The 12,974-nt window shown below is 36.4% G+C and overlaps 1 protein-coding gene across 3 annotated transcripts in view; it reads right to left on the bottom strand.

Annotated features, from left to right (window-relative positions):
• Nucleotides 1-1,311: 1,311 nt before the first annotated feature.
• The window catches only part of ALKAL1 (ALK and LTK ligand 1), a 36,570-nt gene continuing 24,907 nt past the window's right edge, over nt 1,312-12,974 (bottom strand). For all 3 annotated transcript variants that reach the window (XM_039702973.1, XM_039702976.1, XM_039702975.1), the window contains 4 exons: nt 10,921-10,974; nt 7,027-7,107; nt 4,773-4,849; nt 1,312-1,954 (listed from right to left, as the gene is read on the bottom strand). In XM_039702973.1, the coding sequence (XP_039558907.1) occupies nt 4,785-4,849; nt 7,027-7,107; nt 10,921-10,974 (200 nt within the window). In that variant the 3' untranslated portion in view covers nt 1,312-1,954; nt 4,773-4,784. The remainder of the gene's footprint in view (nt 1,955-4,772; nt 4,850-7,026; nt 7,108-10,920; nt 10,975-12,974) is intronic.

Here is a 12,974-nt window from a genome sequence, read left to right as displayed (position 1 = left end):
TTGGAGTTTAGATATCACAAGAAGTAATTTTCAGAAAAAAAACCCTAAAAATACTTGAATTCTTTTCAGTCCCTTGAGGAAAGAAAGAAGAAACCTTTTTTAGACTGTGAAGCTAGCAAGCCAGAGTGGACAAATCAAAGTGGGACTAAAGACAAATGCTTTTCTTGGAGACTGATTGCCTGTTGTGAGCCTTATCCTTTGTCCTCCACTGAAGTGTTTCGGCCAATAATCCTTCTATGAAGTATGTTACCCACAGAGATCCAAAGATATCCTTCTCATCATTCAAACCACTGGGATTTTCAGTATGAATATTGTTTTCAACACAGATTAGAAGGAGACTTGAAAACTTTGCTCTTACCAACAGAACATGATCACAGAAAGTTAGAAAACCAATCCAAATAATCACAAAGAGTACAGGACAACCTCCTAGCTGGGACTAGAGATGGAGCAAGTACTTCTGAAAGTTGTGGGTTGGACTGCTTAGAGCATCACAGGACACTGCAGAGCTCTGATGCAGTAATACACCGAACATATCAAAGGAAGGAAGAAAACACCTGTGGATAACAAGGCAACTCTTTGCTATTTGATGAGGAATCCCAGGGCAAAATTTTCCTGCTGTTCTGTAGTGGGAAATGTGTTGGGCATAGAAACTAGGGGGTTCATGAAGCCCACAGTGAGGGAAAGGGTAGAGATAATATTTAATCTGAAGGGATTATCTTGGTCAGTCAATCTCAAGAATTGTGATTGGAGCATAGCAATCAATGTGTGTTGTCAATTACTCTGAATCTGACTGTAAAACCCCCACTGGATACTGGGTTCTTTGTAAAGCAATCATATGAGCTTGCAATAAAAGAAATGAGAAAACAAATGGATGGCAAATGTGACCAATACAATTAGATTTTAAATAAAAAATATGTAGCAGTTGTGCCCTGGAGTCTTCCCAGATATTTAAGACTGATGTATCACCAGCAAAATTCATTCATTATATCCCTTGGATTTATGGCATTATAATTTAAAGCATTTTTTGTCCTGTGAGACTTTTTTATTACCCACTTTGCATACTTGCAGATGTTTTCTGTTGTTCACACTACGTACATGATGCATTTTTGTTCACACCTTATTCAACTGAAGAATAAATGGCTGAAAAAAAATACCTCATGAAAATGAAATGTTTTAAAATACTAAACCCACAAGTTTGAAGTTCTCAGTGGAGGATTATTTCAAGTTCACCAGAAAAATAAATATATATATTAAATAAGTGACCTTTTAATATACTTAAATAACCCCTCCTGTAAAATAGTTTATTTTTATGTTCTTTATTCCACCAAAACTGCATTGCAGCTTTCCAGTCTTTATATTTACATTATTTGCAACTCTTTCCATAAGTGCCGGTACAAATGTAACTGATGAAAATCCAGAATAGTCATACAAATGTTCCTGAAAGCAAGGTGCATTTCTGAGCAAATTTTTTTCTGATGCACAATAATATTTATGTATATATTAACAAAGCTTCATAATATAAAATATCTTCCATGGCAAGTAAAACTTCCCCACTTACAGCTTATTCAGATTTCAGTTACACAGACTTCTGCATTTCAAGTTAGTGCAAATAATGAGAGTAAGAGCCTGAGCAGAACGATGTAAATACAACGGAACAAGAGAAACAGCAAAATTTTACCAACTCCCTGCATACGGTTATAACATTTAATCAGTATATCATTAGTATTCTTCATATACAATGTATTTAAATAATTGGCTTGTCTGAACTATAGGCAACAAATTTACAAAATAAAATAATGTTTCACACAAATATGGAATGTCGGACAAATATATGAAAATAAAATGCATCTAGTAACAAAACATTGTAAATCAAAAAGATAAAAGATGTGTCTCCATTTTTGAAGATTTCAAGGCACTTTCTTGGCAAAGCAGAATTCTCTCCTTGGTAGAAAGTCTGCAAGAGAAAATGACATGTCATTTTATATCTAGTTTCAAACCAGAGAAGCAGACTGCTTAGCAAAATTCTGTTCATAAACCACAGTTTCCTGTGGCTTGCATAAACCGTAAGATTAACTTCAAATGCCAGTGGGTCTTTGCCTCCTGTGAACACTAATGAGTTTTGCCTGGGCAAATCCTCAGTGCCAAGAGGTTTAACACATGGAGGTCTGCGCTGCTGCACCTTGCAGGCGAGCTCCCCATGCACACAGCCACATGCAGCTCTACATTCTGGGTTTCACCAAATGCTTTACTTCCACTTGCAGGGATCTGACTCAGGAAGTGAAAACAGACCCACCCAAACCTCTAAGAGCTGCAAGGGCAGCATGTGCCCGGAATCCCGGCCCCGGAGCCGCCGGCGCCTCTCCATGGTGCTGAAACATCCCGCCACGGCTTGCGCTGCCAGATCCGCGGGCAGGCGATTGCCCTTCCCCAAGCTAAAGTTCATTTCGAGGAGGAAAAGACCACGTCTTCTTTGTATAGCCGGATATTTACAGGTGAGGAAGGAAAATATTTGCATAATAGCACTGTAGCTTTTCTTTTAATGAGGAAAAGGCAGCCTATTTTAGTACTGGCAGGAAAATGCTTAAAAATAGGTGTCAGTTCTTCAAGTGAGAGAACCTCCTTCTTCAAGGCAACCAAGAATCCCCAAGACTGTCAGATGTTAAAGTGATGGCAAATTTTCTTACAGGCAACAGAATCTATGGCCATGTCCTCTCTATGCTAGTATGAGGGTGGTGAGCAAAGCAGATCCCTTGTGCCAAAAGATGAAGTAGAAGCAATCAGAGAATCATGTTAGAAATGCAATGTTTTTTAGGGATGAATGTATGTAACTCCTTTGTTGCACTCCCTACTAACAGTGAACAGAGAGAGCAACTCCCACCACTCTTCACCTTTCTCAAGAAAATGTTTCCATTCCAAGAAGCAGTGGATATGATTAAACATGAAGATCTGAGGATGTCTCATTTATGATGGAAACTATCTCCTGTACTTAGTGGAGGAATGGGGTGAGGGAGCACAGAGACAGCTGGGGAACATTCAGATCATGGCTCTACTTTTTCTTATAATGTTTTCTCTATTTTCAAAAAGTAGAGCGAAAACTAGCCTAGATACAACTTTAAGTGAATGCAGTGCACATGAGCTGCTAGCAGTGCTTACCATTTAAAACCTCTCTTCCCTATTTTTCATGTATTTGAATGTATTTTTGGCAGGCAAATTAAAACACCTGGCTTTGAAAATCATAGCAAATTTTGATCCTTTTGTGTTTTAAAGATGGAAATAGGATGAGATAGATGCTTCTGTACTGTGGATATGTAGGCAGATCTTTGACTCATTCTCTTAAAAGAAAAAGAAAAAAATTTGGAACACCAGAAATCTCTCTGAAAGCCCTGATACATGAATCTAGAGATGGAAATGTATACAGATAAAGGAAAAACAGAGACTAAAAAGGTAAAACTGCAGAAAGTAAGATAATGGAGGGATGTTTGAGAAAGCTGAGTTTTAAAAGAGGATACTAAAAAACAAACAGGAATTTAAGTACCCCTCCCAACTGTTTTTCTTTTTAATCCTTTTCAGAAAAGGATTCCTGCCTTGAGTCATGAAAAGGAGATACAGACAAAGTAAGGAAATGCCTAGTCAATCTCTGGTTTGCTGTCCTTGGTATATTCAACACCTGGAAATCAAGAGGCCACAGAGACTGAAAATTGTTAAGAAGAAAAGAAATAATGAAGAAATTATTAAGAGAAAGAAATTATGTCATTTCTTCTCATAAGTGAAATATTGCCATATTCTTTAAAGCACAGCCACCAAAATGAATCCCACCTCCACTGAGAAATCAAATCAGCTAACACTGACTCATATCCTACTCTTTTCTTATTCTTGATTAGTATGAATTGAAGTCTTGATGCAGGAAGAAGTGACATACACAACTCCCCCAAGCTCCAAGCTTGCAGTATTTGTCAGGAGGAGGTGGTGAAAGGAAACCATCTTCAAAGAAATTTAAATAAATAAAATTCACTTAGCTTATACATTTTAGTGGTTAATAATAACAACCAGTGTGTGTATTTACAAATTAACCTTTGAAAGTATAAACATCTTATTATTATTCAAACAACAGGATAAAACAGCTCACTTGGAGATGTTACTTTCATCAGTGACAGTGCTGTGTAACTGACATTTGACATGTTATTCATAAAAAAGAATGGACTGGTTTCTTTCTCAGACTACTTAGTGAAACCTTTAGCTTCCCATATCTTTATGTTAAGTTTCCTTCCACCACTATGAAGTGGTTATCAACTTTTCAGAAATTCTCAGAATATGGGAATGAAAAGGGCTCCCAGAAATTAATTGACAGGGTATCTATGAAGACTGCATTGGTAGACTGAGACCAAGACATTCTCTTTCTTCCATGGATTAACAACAAAGTCCTCTGCAGAATGGCTTGAAATAAATGTGCTGATGATGCCCTTGAGCATTTTGCTTTCACCAAGCAGACTCCTTATTGAAATTTTGAACAGTAAGAGGCCACCCAGTGCATAGCTATGGACTGCAGTGTCACAAGTGACTTGTAGGAAATTACACTGGGGCTTGTCAGAGGTATTTGTGCTTCTATGTATTTCCAGGGGGAGCCAGTCAGTTCTGCAATGCAAAAGCTGCATGTTGATACACTCTGATAATACCACATTTTTGTATGCACACCTGATAACAAGGTATAAGTGTGAAGTAAACCACAAGACCATTCAACAAATAAGAAAATGAGTGGGGAAAATTATACTTACATAGCAAACATCCTAGGACTGTGTACACAAAGGGCTCATTGCTAATCTCGTTAGCAATCTTGCACACCTTTTGTAATCTATAAAACAGAATTACCCACAGCAATTATGAATCTCAGTTGCCAGACACCCTCAAAAAACTACATAAAATTAAAGTTTGTACTTGAATTTCAGACACTCTACACAGTGAAACTGTTATCTGATGGAAATTCATGAAATTATGTGTGCAAGATGCAATATTACCCTCAAAAAACTGCATAAAATTAAATATAAAGTTTGTACTTGAATTTCAGAACTCTACACAGTGAAACTGTTATCTGATGGAAATTCATGAAATTATGTGTGCAAGATGCAATATTAGGTTGTACCTTAGCATAATCAGCACTCTAGAGGAAAAGTACAAATGATGGAAGGAATTAAATTTCCTCCAGGAAGTTTTCTACTGGGGTGTGGAAGACTGGGAATTTAATTTATTAACTGGGAGGCTATTGTAACCATCACTATAACATAGTCAGAAGTCAGGCTGTTTCAAATATTTTATTGTTCCATTTATTATTAACACTGATTTAATTCCATATTTTTCACATTTAAGTACATCTCCTAATCATCAGACTAAAGATACTAACCTCCCACTTCCAATACCCCTGTCGTGTGCCCTTGGTTCAAATGACCACTTGGTTCAAGTGGACCCCAAGTCACTGCCATCCTTTCTGATATTTGTTAACAAGAAATACATGGGTGCTTCTCTTGCTTGATAAGTATTTTAATAAAACTTAATATAAATTGTGCCAAATGGCAAGAAAGTGATTGCTATCTGGGTTTCAGTTCCTCAGAAAATATTTGTACAACGTATAACCATGTCATGAGAGGAAATAACTCATCCTCAGACATCCCATGATGACTAACGTGTCCCTGACAGAAAATATAAAACCCTTCTAAAGACACAGGGAAAGATCTTGGCTATGATCAGCCTGAGTGATAGATAAGGTGGAGACAAATCTGAAGATTTAGCTTTCCTTTTTAGAACAGAACATTTCAGGTGAATGTAACTCATTGTCTGCTTTGGATTTGCTTGATGAAAGGGGGAACAAAAACTCTGCTATGGTTTAAATCACCCTTGTAATTTTACAATTTGCTTTGATAGTTGAACTAAAAAAATAAGTAATTCATACCATTCAAAATCACAGTCTTGTTTTTAACTTTAAGAAAGGCTATTTAATTAGAAGAAAAATAATGTTACTGTGTTTCTTTAGAAATAAAGTGAAACACTCAGGCGATACATAAGAGTCTGAATAATATTCACATGCTCTGGATCCATGTGTCAAGGCATACAACATGCAACATGGTATTTTTATTGCACAGCATGTAACAGAAATATGCCTTGCCTACTCCTGTGTCTACTTAGAAAGCTGCATGTATAACTTTTGAGGATCAGCCATGGATTCCTATATTCCAGCTTCTGATAAGTGTAAAGGCAAATGAAGATGAGGGCTGCTCCACCCCCTTTCAAACACTAAGTCCTCTGATGTGCTGAGCTACGCATCTCAGCTGCTCACAAACAGTGCTTCTAAGTGATGCAGCCAGAAAGTGCCATTGCTTTTTCATGTTAAATCCTGAAAAGCTTCCAAAGCACCAAACTTTGCCCACAGTTTGTGCTTACACATCCCTAATGAGATTCACCTTCTCTAATTAAAACACACTGCTTCTTTTCCAGTGACTGTTATTGAACTGTCCATTGCACTAGAGAATGCTGAAGTAACTTCTATTTAAGGAATTTCCATTTTGGTTTGGGGATTTTGTTTGATAAATTATGTTATGTTGTTTAACAATGGGCATATAATAGAAAATTATACTCACAAGCTTAAATATATTAAACCTCAAAGATACAACTCTACTATTAAGCATTAATAGAAGGTAAAGAATGGTTCCGATTTTATCTTGCACAAGGAAAGCTAAAGAGAGCAAGCAAGAAGGAGAATATCTGCCCTCTGCATAAGCATGTCCTACTGGTTTTTTTCAGTGTAGTTTTCATTTCATATGTTTCAACATCACTTTGAAGGAACTCCATGATGTTCAGCTGACAGCAAGGACATTAACAGAAAATCTTTATATATTAGAAGACCTTGGGTATGCTTTTTAATGTAGTGCTAAAGAGTAACTGTTAAAAAAGGACCAGGACATCAAACTCTTAATAGATAAAGTGTGTTGCTTTCAAGCAAGTATCAGAGCTAGCATTAAAAAGTACTTTGCTACTTACAGGTTGGTGTTGAGCAGTCCCTTGTGTTGTGATAGAGTCGATGAAAGTGCTTGCTACACTCTGAGGAAAATGTGACTGGCCCTGTTTGAAAGTAAGGAGGAGTTAACAAGCTCTCAGTGTCACTGCTCCACAGCTTCAATGAATGACAACAACACATAGCATTAAGTTCTCTTTCTCTTGGCTAAAATTGCATTTAGTCTTTTAATATGCCTTAAACAACTATGATGCAACACAAGTATAATAATGCTAGTGAAATAACAGAAAGAAGTTCTGTTGCTGTGCCTTTATGCTCATGATATAGAAAACAGAAAAATGGCACATTAAAATAATGGGCTGGTTTAGCCTTGAAATTCCAGTAATTCAAAATTAGCAGTAAAATTTCTTATATGGCAAAAAATAGAATGACAATTACAATAGAATTTAGTTTGTTCAATGGTTGTCTGTAGTCTAATGTAGAAGGAATAATGCACCTGGACTGAGGATACTATTTGTAAAGATAAATAAAAGCAACATTTTAAGCAAATATGAGTTTCTAACCCCTGGAAAGATGAAGTACTTTCATGTACTAATGCTTTTAATTTGCACATGGATGGTTTATAAAATTCTTAATATACAGTGTGGGTGTTGAGGGAAAAAAATGACAGCTGAATAACATCTAGGAACCTGATCTCCTGTTAAATAATCCCAGTAAAAAAGCATACAATGTGCAGAATGCAGGATATGTTTCATCTTTGGGAAGGCAAATCCCTGCATGTCCAGGGTGTAGTGTACTGCTCTCTTCTTTGGATATAGAGTGTCATCTGTTTATATTAATATTTGATTTAAAAAGCACCCCTGCTTATGGCCAGGGGGTTGGAACTAGATGGTCTTTAAGCTTCTTTACAATCCAAACCATTCTATGGGTCTATTTTCTATAAAACATGGCTCAACTGTAACAAGTTGCCAAAGACCCCTTCCAAAATTGCTGATGGCCCCAGAAAGTGTTACTGGTGACATTCAAGATGAAAAGGAGAGCAAAAATGCAATATTTTCATCCTGTAACCTGCTTAGCAAGACTGCCACTGACAGCTGGGGATGAGTATCCTATGATTTGGACAGAAAACATTGACGTGAACTGATGTTATGTCAATAAGGCTAAATTTAAATGCAAATTTAGTACAAGTAGGAACCCTGAATAAGAATAGCTTGCTTCAAGCAATGCTACAAAATTATTCACATGAAGCAGACTTTGTTGGCCAACTTTCCTTTCAGAGGAAACCAAGAAGCATTTCTGGGAAAAAAATACTTGTTTCATAACTTGAAAGATGGTTTATGAGCCTGGTAAAATACATCAAGCAAATTCTCTCTAGATAACGAAGCCAAGCTGCCATGAGCTCCAGAGACGATTCCTCTCTATGACAGTGAACATACTTGAAGATTAGATTTATTTTACAGTATACATGGGTTTCAGTAGGTTTTTTAAGCCACAAATAAGCTTTTCAACAAACTGGAAGAGCAGCCTTTTCAAGTCTGAACTGGAATATTGTGGCCATTTTTTTATTCTAAGTGAGTAATTAGGCTCAAGGAAAAGTATGTAATTTTAAATTATCCAGCATATATGGAAACACTGGCTTTTGTCACTAAATAAATTCCATGTCCCTTCAGATAATATATGGTTTTCTAGCTCTCTTCCCTGTCATCAAAAATAGGCTGTTAATTTTATTGTGTCTTACAAAACACTCTGTGTCAGCTGGCTCTCCAAGCTAAATTGATAGATTACTTTATGACCCACAAGATTATTTATGATTTTTCCTATAGTCAAGGACTGTTACATATGGTTCTTATTTGGCTTTAAAATGTGTCTATTATTCCTGGCATATGAGAAGTGTGCAATAATTTTCTTAACCCTGAAACTATAAAGATAATGTACTGTAAATGTAATGTTGATTTCAGCTTCTTTCTTTTTTTTCTTTTCACCACTTCATTAGTTTTGGATGTCCTAATTCTGAACTAGTAAGAACTGTAATCAAACAGTTTAATTAATGAAGGCTACTAGACGATTATGATAGGAACAGAATAACAAAATCCACTGTATTTTAAGAAAATGCCTATGGATTACAAGATCTAGTAAAACTATGAAAAATAAAATAAAATACAAAACAACAGGCAGAAAACTCCACCCCTGAAGATCTTAAGATATATTAAAAAAAAGAGTGAAAGAAAGAGAGAAAGAGAGAGAGAGAGGGAGAAAGAGAGAAAAAGAGATGATAGATAGATAGATAGATAGATAGATAGATAGATAGATAGATAGGAAAGAAAAGGAAAGAAAAGGAAAGAAAAGGAAAGAAAAGGAAAGAAAAGGAAAGAAAAAGAAAGAAAGAAACTAACTGTAGGCAGAAATTCTGAGTCAACAAATAAACTTTCAGTACTTTGGAATGATCCTGCTTTCCTCATTCATTCCAACTAATCTTACTCAAGTAATTTCAGCAATTTTGATGGCAACTAAATAAAATTCATGCAGAAAAGGACTATTAATTTCATGAATGGGTCCAGAGACAGGCCTTAAAGTATTTTTTTCTTTTCTGTGATTTACCACTCTCACAATAACTTCTGTAAAACTCATGGCTGTTTTTCCCTGGTTTTGAGTAATGAAACTCAATCTGTATTCATTACTTAGCTTCCCCAGATTCTTATGTTGAGCTTTTTATGGTAGCTGAGGAGTTTCCAAAGCTAAAAATGAAAAGGAAATAGATTAAGTACTAACATAAACAAATCTCTCTTTTCTGTTCTTTCCAGGAGAGGAATCTTTAGTGTTGCTCTGTCACATAGCACAGCATAGTTTGAAGCTCTATGTTGATTTCTTTCTCATATGGACTGAAAATGATCAGGTTCACAATTACTCTTGTTTACTGCAAGGGTGAAGGGCCAGCTGGCTCTGGCACATTTCCTGTAGATTCTGTTGGGTTGCAGTGAGCCATTGGCAGAAAGATCCTTAAAGTTATGCCTATCCCAAGGGCTGGAATACACTTCCCCCATGCAAAAGAGACAACAAATACCTTCCTTTCTTGTCAAGCACTGCCTGAAATTTCCAGCAATGAGCAAATGCATAATTATTTCCAATTCTCTTTTTCATGCTCTGACATCCAAATATTTGTCTAGCTTTTAGTTTTAATACTTCATATAACCCTGAAAATCACCATGAGATTTGCAGTGTCACACCTTGAGACCTTCACTTTTCTGAATTACAGAAAGCTGGAACTGGAGAGCAAAGAACCAGTGCAAGCACCTTGTCATTGGCAACATGTATTGCATATATTCAGAGAGTACAATATTTTTCTCAGAAGTTACAATACAGTCCCAAAGTGCATTATACAGCTCCTCAGTTTTCAAGTACTTGGTTGTTATCATCATAAACTTTCATACCTGAAACAGCAAGTTATTTTCTATATTTCATTTACACTAATTTAATTCTTCCTTGTTCTATCTGTTTCCACTATTAAAATAAGTATCCACACATAGATATCATGAGACAGATGCAAAAAATCCTCCCTGATTTGGTAAAAATTTATGTGGCCACAAAGGTCTGTTTCTTAAAAATATCTACAGTCCAATGAGAAGTTCTAAAATTAGTGAGTGTGAAAATAAGTATGGAAAGCACAATAGGAGGATAAAAGTTAAGCAATGACTTTTAAATAATGTTTTAACTTGCCACATTTTGAAAGTTATTTTAGACCAGATAGTTCAGTTGATTATTCAATGAAACTAGAATTCTTCAAAAATTTCTACTTCTAAAATATGCACATTTAACTTCAGAAATGTTAGCCTCAGAAATGTTGAGCCTCAAAAAAATTAGTGGTGTGACATTTGCAGCTACTTAGAGTATGGACATGTGGAAAAACCAGGCAGCTGCCTTACCTGTAAAATGTTTTATGAACTTGTCTTTTAGACTGGAATCTCTTGGAAAAATTTCTGAGGAGAGAAGAAAAAAAAAGTATTTATGAAGCCTAGGAATTACAATAAAAGCTCTGAAAGCATAATATGTCAAGATGTCTGATGTACAGAGACCAAATATATTCCCAAATCAACTATAGAATTAATTTTCATAGTTGTGGGGGTGTGGGTATGTAAACAAAGTTGTGAAGTACTTCAGGTAATTCCCAGATGACTATTAAATGGTCATTCTACAACACACAATCATTTTCTGACACCAATTTCTGCACATATTAGGTCTGAGGGGGGCTGTAAGCATAGAAAGATTAAAAATAATATATTATCATACTTACAAGTATGTAAGTATTTGAAGAAATTATGTATAATAATTATTTGAATACCAACTAAATATTACTTCTTGGGTTTTGAAATAACAAGTACCTGAAAAGTCTCCTACAAATCACCTAAAATAGACATGGGCCATGCACATTTTCATTGCAATACTAGTAAAAAAAGGGTTCTCCTCTCCTGTCAAAATTGCAGTGAATTTTAAAATATTCCCTTTCCATTTATGGAATTTTTTTCACAGAAAGTACAAGATATTAGAAGCCTCAGAACACTCAAAATAATCACAAAGAACAGAAAATGGAAATAACACAAAAGATGAAGTTTCTTTTTCTTTTTTTTTCCTTCTTTTTCACTGGGATGCTGGCTCTGGCTGACAGCAAAAACTTTTGATGCAAGTAAATACCCTCAGAACCAGTACACCTCCCCCTAGTCTTATTAATTTTCCACTAAAAAATTATTTCAAAATTTTTGGGTACCTGCAGTTATTACTGGAGGCAGTAACTAGCTGCCTATTATGTCAAATTCAAAGAACTTTCCCTGGCTGTTGGACAAGGAACATTGCTAACCTGCAGGATTGGGACCTGCAGTTAAATGCATTTATTCAATAAAACAATTTCCTTATATCTAAAGTAATTTCAAATCTTTGTATTCTCCTACATTTTTTTTTTCAGTTCCCAATCTGAGTTAACATTTAGCTCAGAAGAGAGCTAGTTTCCTTTCATACTATAGGAAGATGTTGGTTATCTGCCAAGATAAATTCTTACCACTGGCTTTAGGCAGTTTCTCAGAGGTCACATGGGTGTATTTTTAGGCTGGGATTTTAAGATAAAATGCCCAAGTCTTACTGCAACTCGTCAAGATTAGGAAACCTACTTTAGTTAAGATTCCTTAAAATATATCAGTTTTAACTAATGTCTTTCCTCATTGCAGAAGAAATGCCACCCCTTCTCCAATAAAATTAGCATTTTACTGATAAGAAATGTCAGATAGTTTAAAATTATACAGAATGAAGAAGACAAAAAGGAAAAATAGGGTGTGTGTTTTGAATGAGATGCCTCAAGTGAACAAGTGCTGATGAATAATCACTGTCTGGTGAAGGATAGGCTGGGAACTGGCCGTTCTTGTTCTGACAAAGAACATTTGATACAGACACTTGCAAAGTACATAGAATTTCCTGTGGGAACAGTAGCTGCTTTTTGCCCCATAAAATTCTCTATTTGCCCCATAAAATTCTTTAGGGAAAGTCTGTATACAGCCAAAACCCCACCTCTTAATGGCCAGAAGGTGAAACAGGAGGACAGATTGATGCTCTGTCAAGGAGCTGTGCACTGCGAGTATAAAACTGCAGCTGTAGCAGTGTTGGTAAGACTGAGAAGGAACACTGCTTTCCACACTGGCCCAGGGTTCACACCAGCCTGTCCCAACAGGGAAATCTAGGTCAGTGTGTGTTGAAAAGCAGCCGAGCCATGCTGCCTGCGTGCCTGCTGCTCCCCTGCTGCGGCTGCTGTCCCTCCGGGCAGCAATCAGCTTTTCAACATGTGCCCAGCTTCCTTCAAGTGCTCCTTTGCCTAATAGCGCAGTGCATGTGCTGGGTAAAACACAATCAGTGAGCCCCCAGCCCAGCACAAAAATAACCTAAGCTCATTTGTATGAGAATCACAGGCAGCACAGGTTACTGGAACGCTTCTGGC

This window comes from Passer montanus, unplaced genomic scaffold (genome assembly GCF_014805655.1).
Source record: "Passer montanus isolate IOZ18808 unplaced genomic scaffold, ASM1480565v1 scaffold16, whole genome shotgun sequence".
In the NCBI taxonomy this organism is placed as follows: domain Eukaryota; kingdom Metazoa; phylum Chordata; class Aves; order Passeriformes; family Passeridae; genus Passer; species Passer montanus.
Note: the sequence above shows the minus strand (reverse complement) of the source record. Positions and strands in the feature narration are given on the sequence as shown.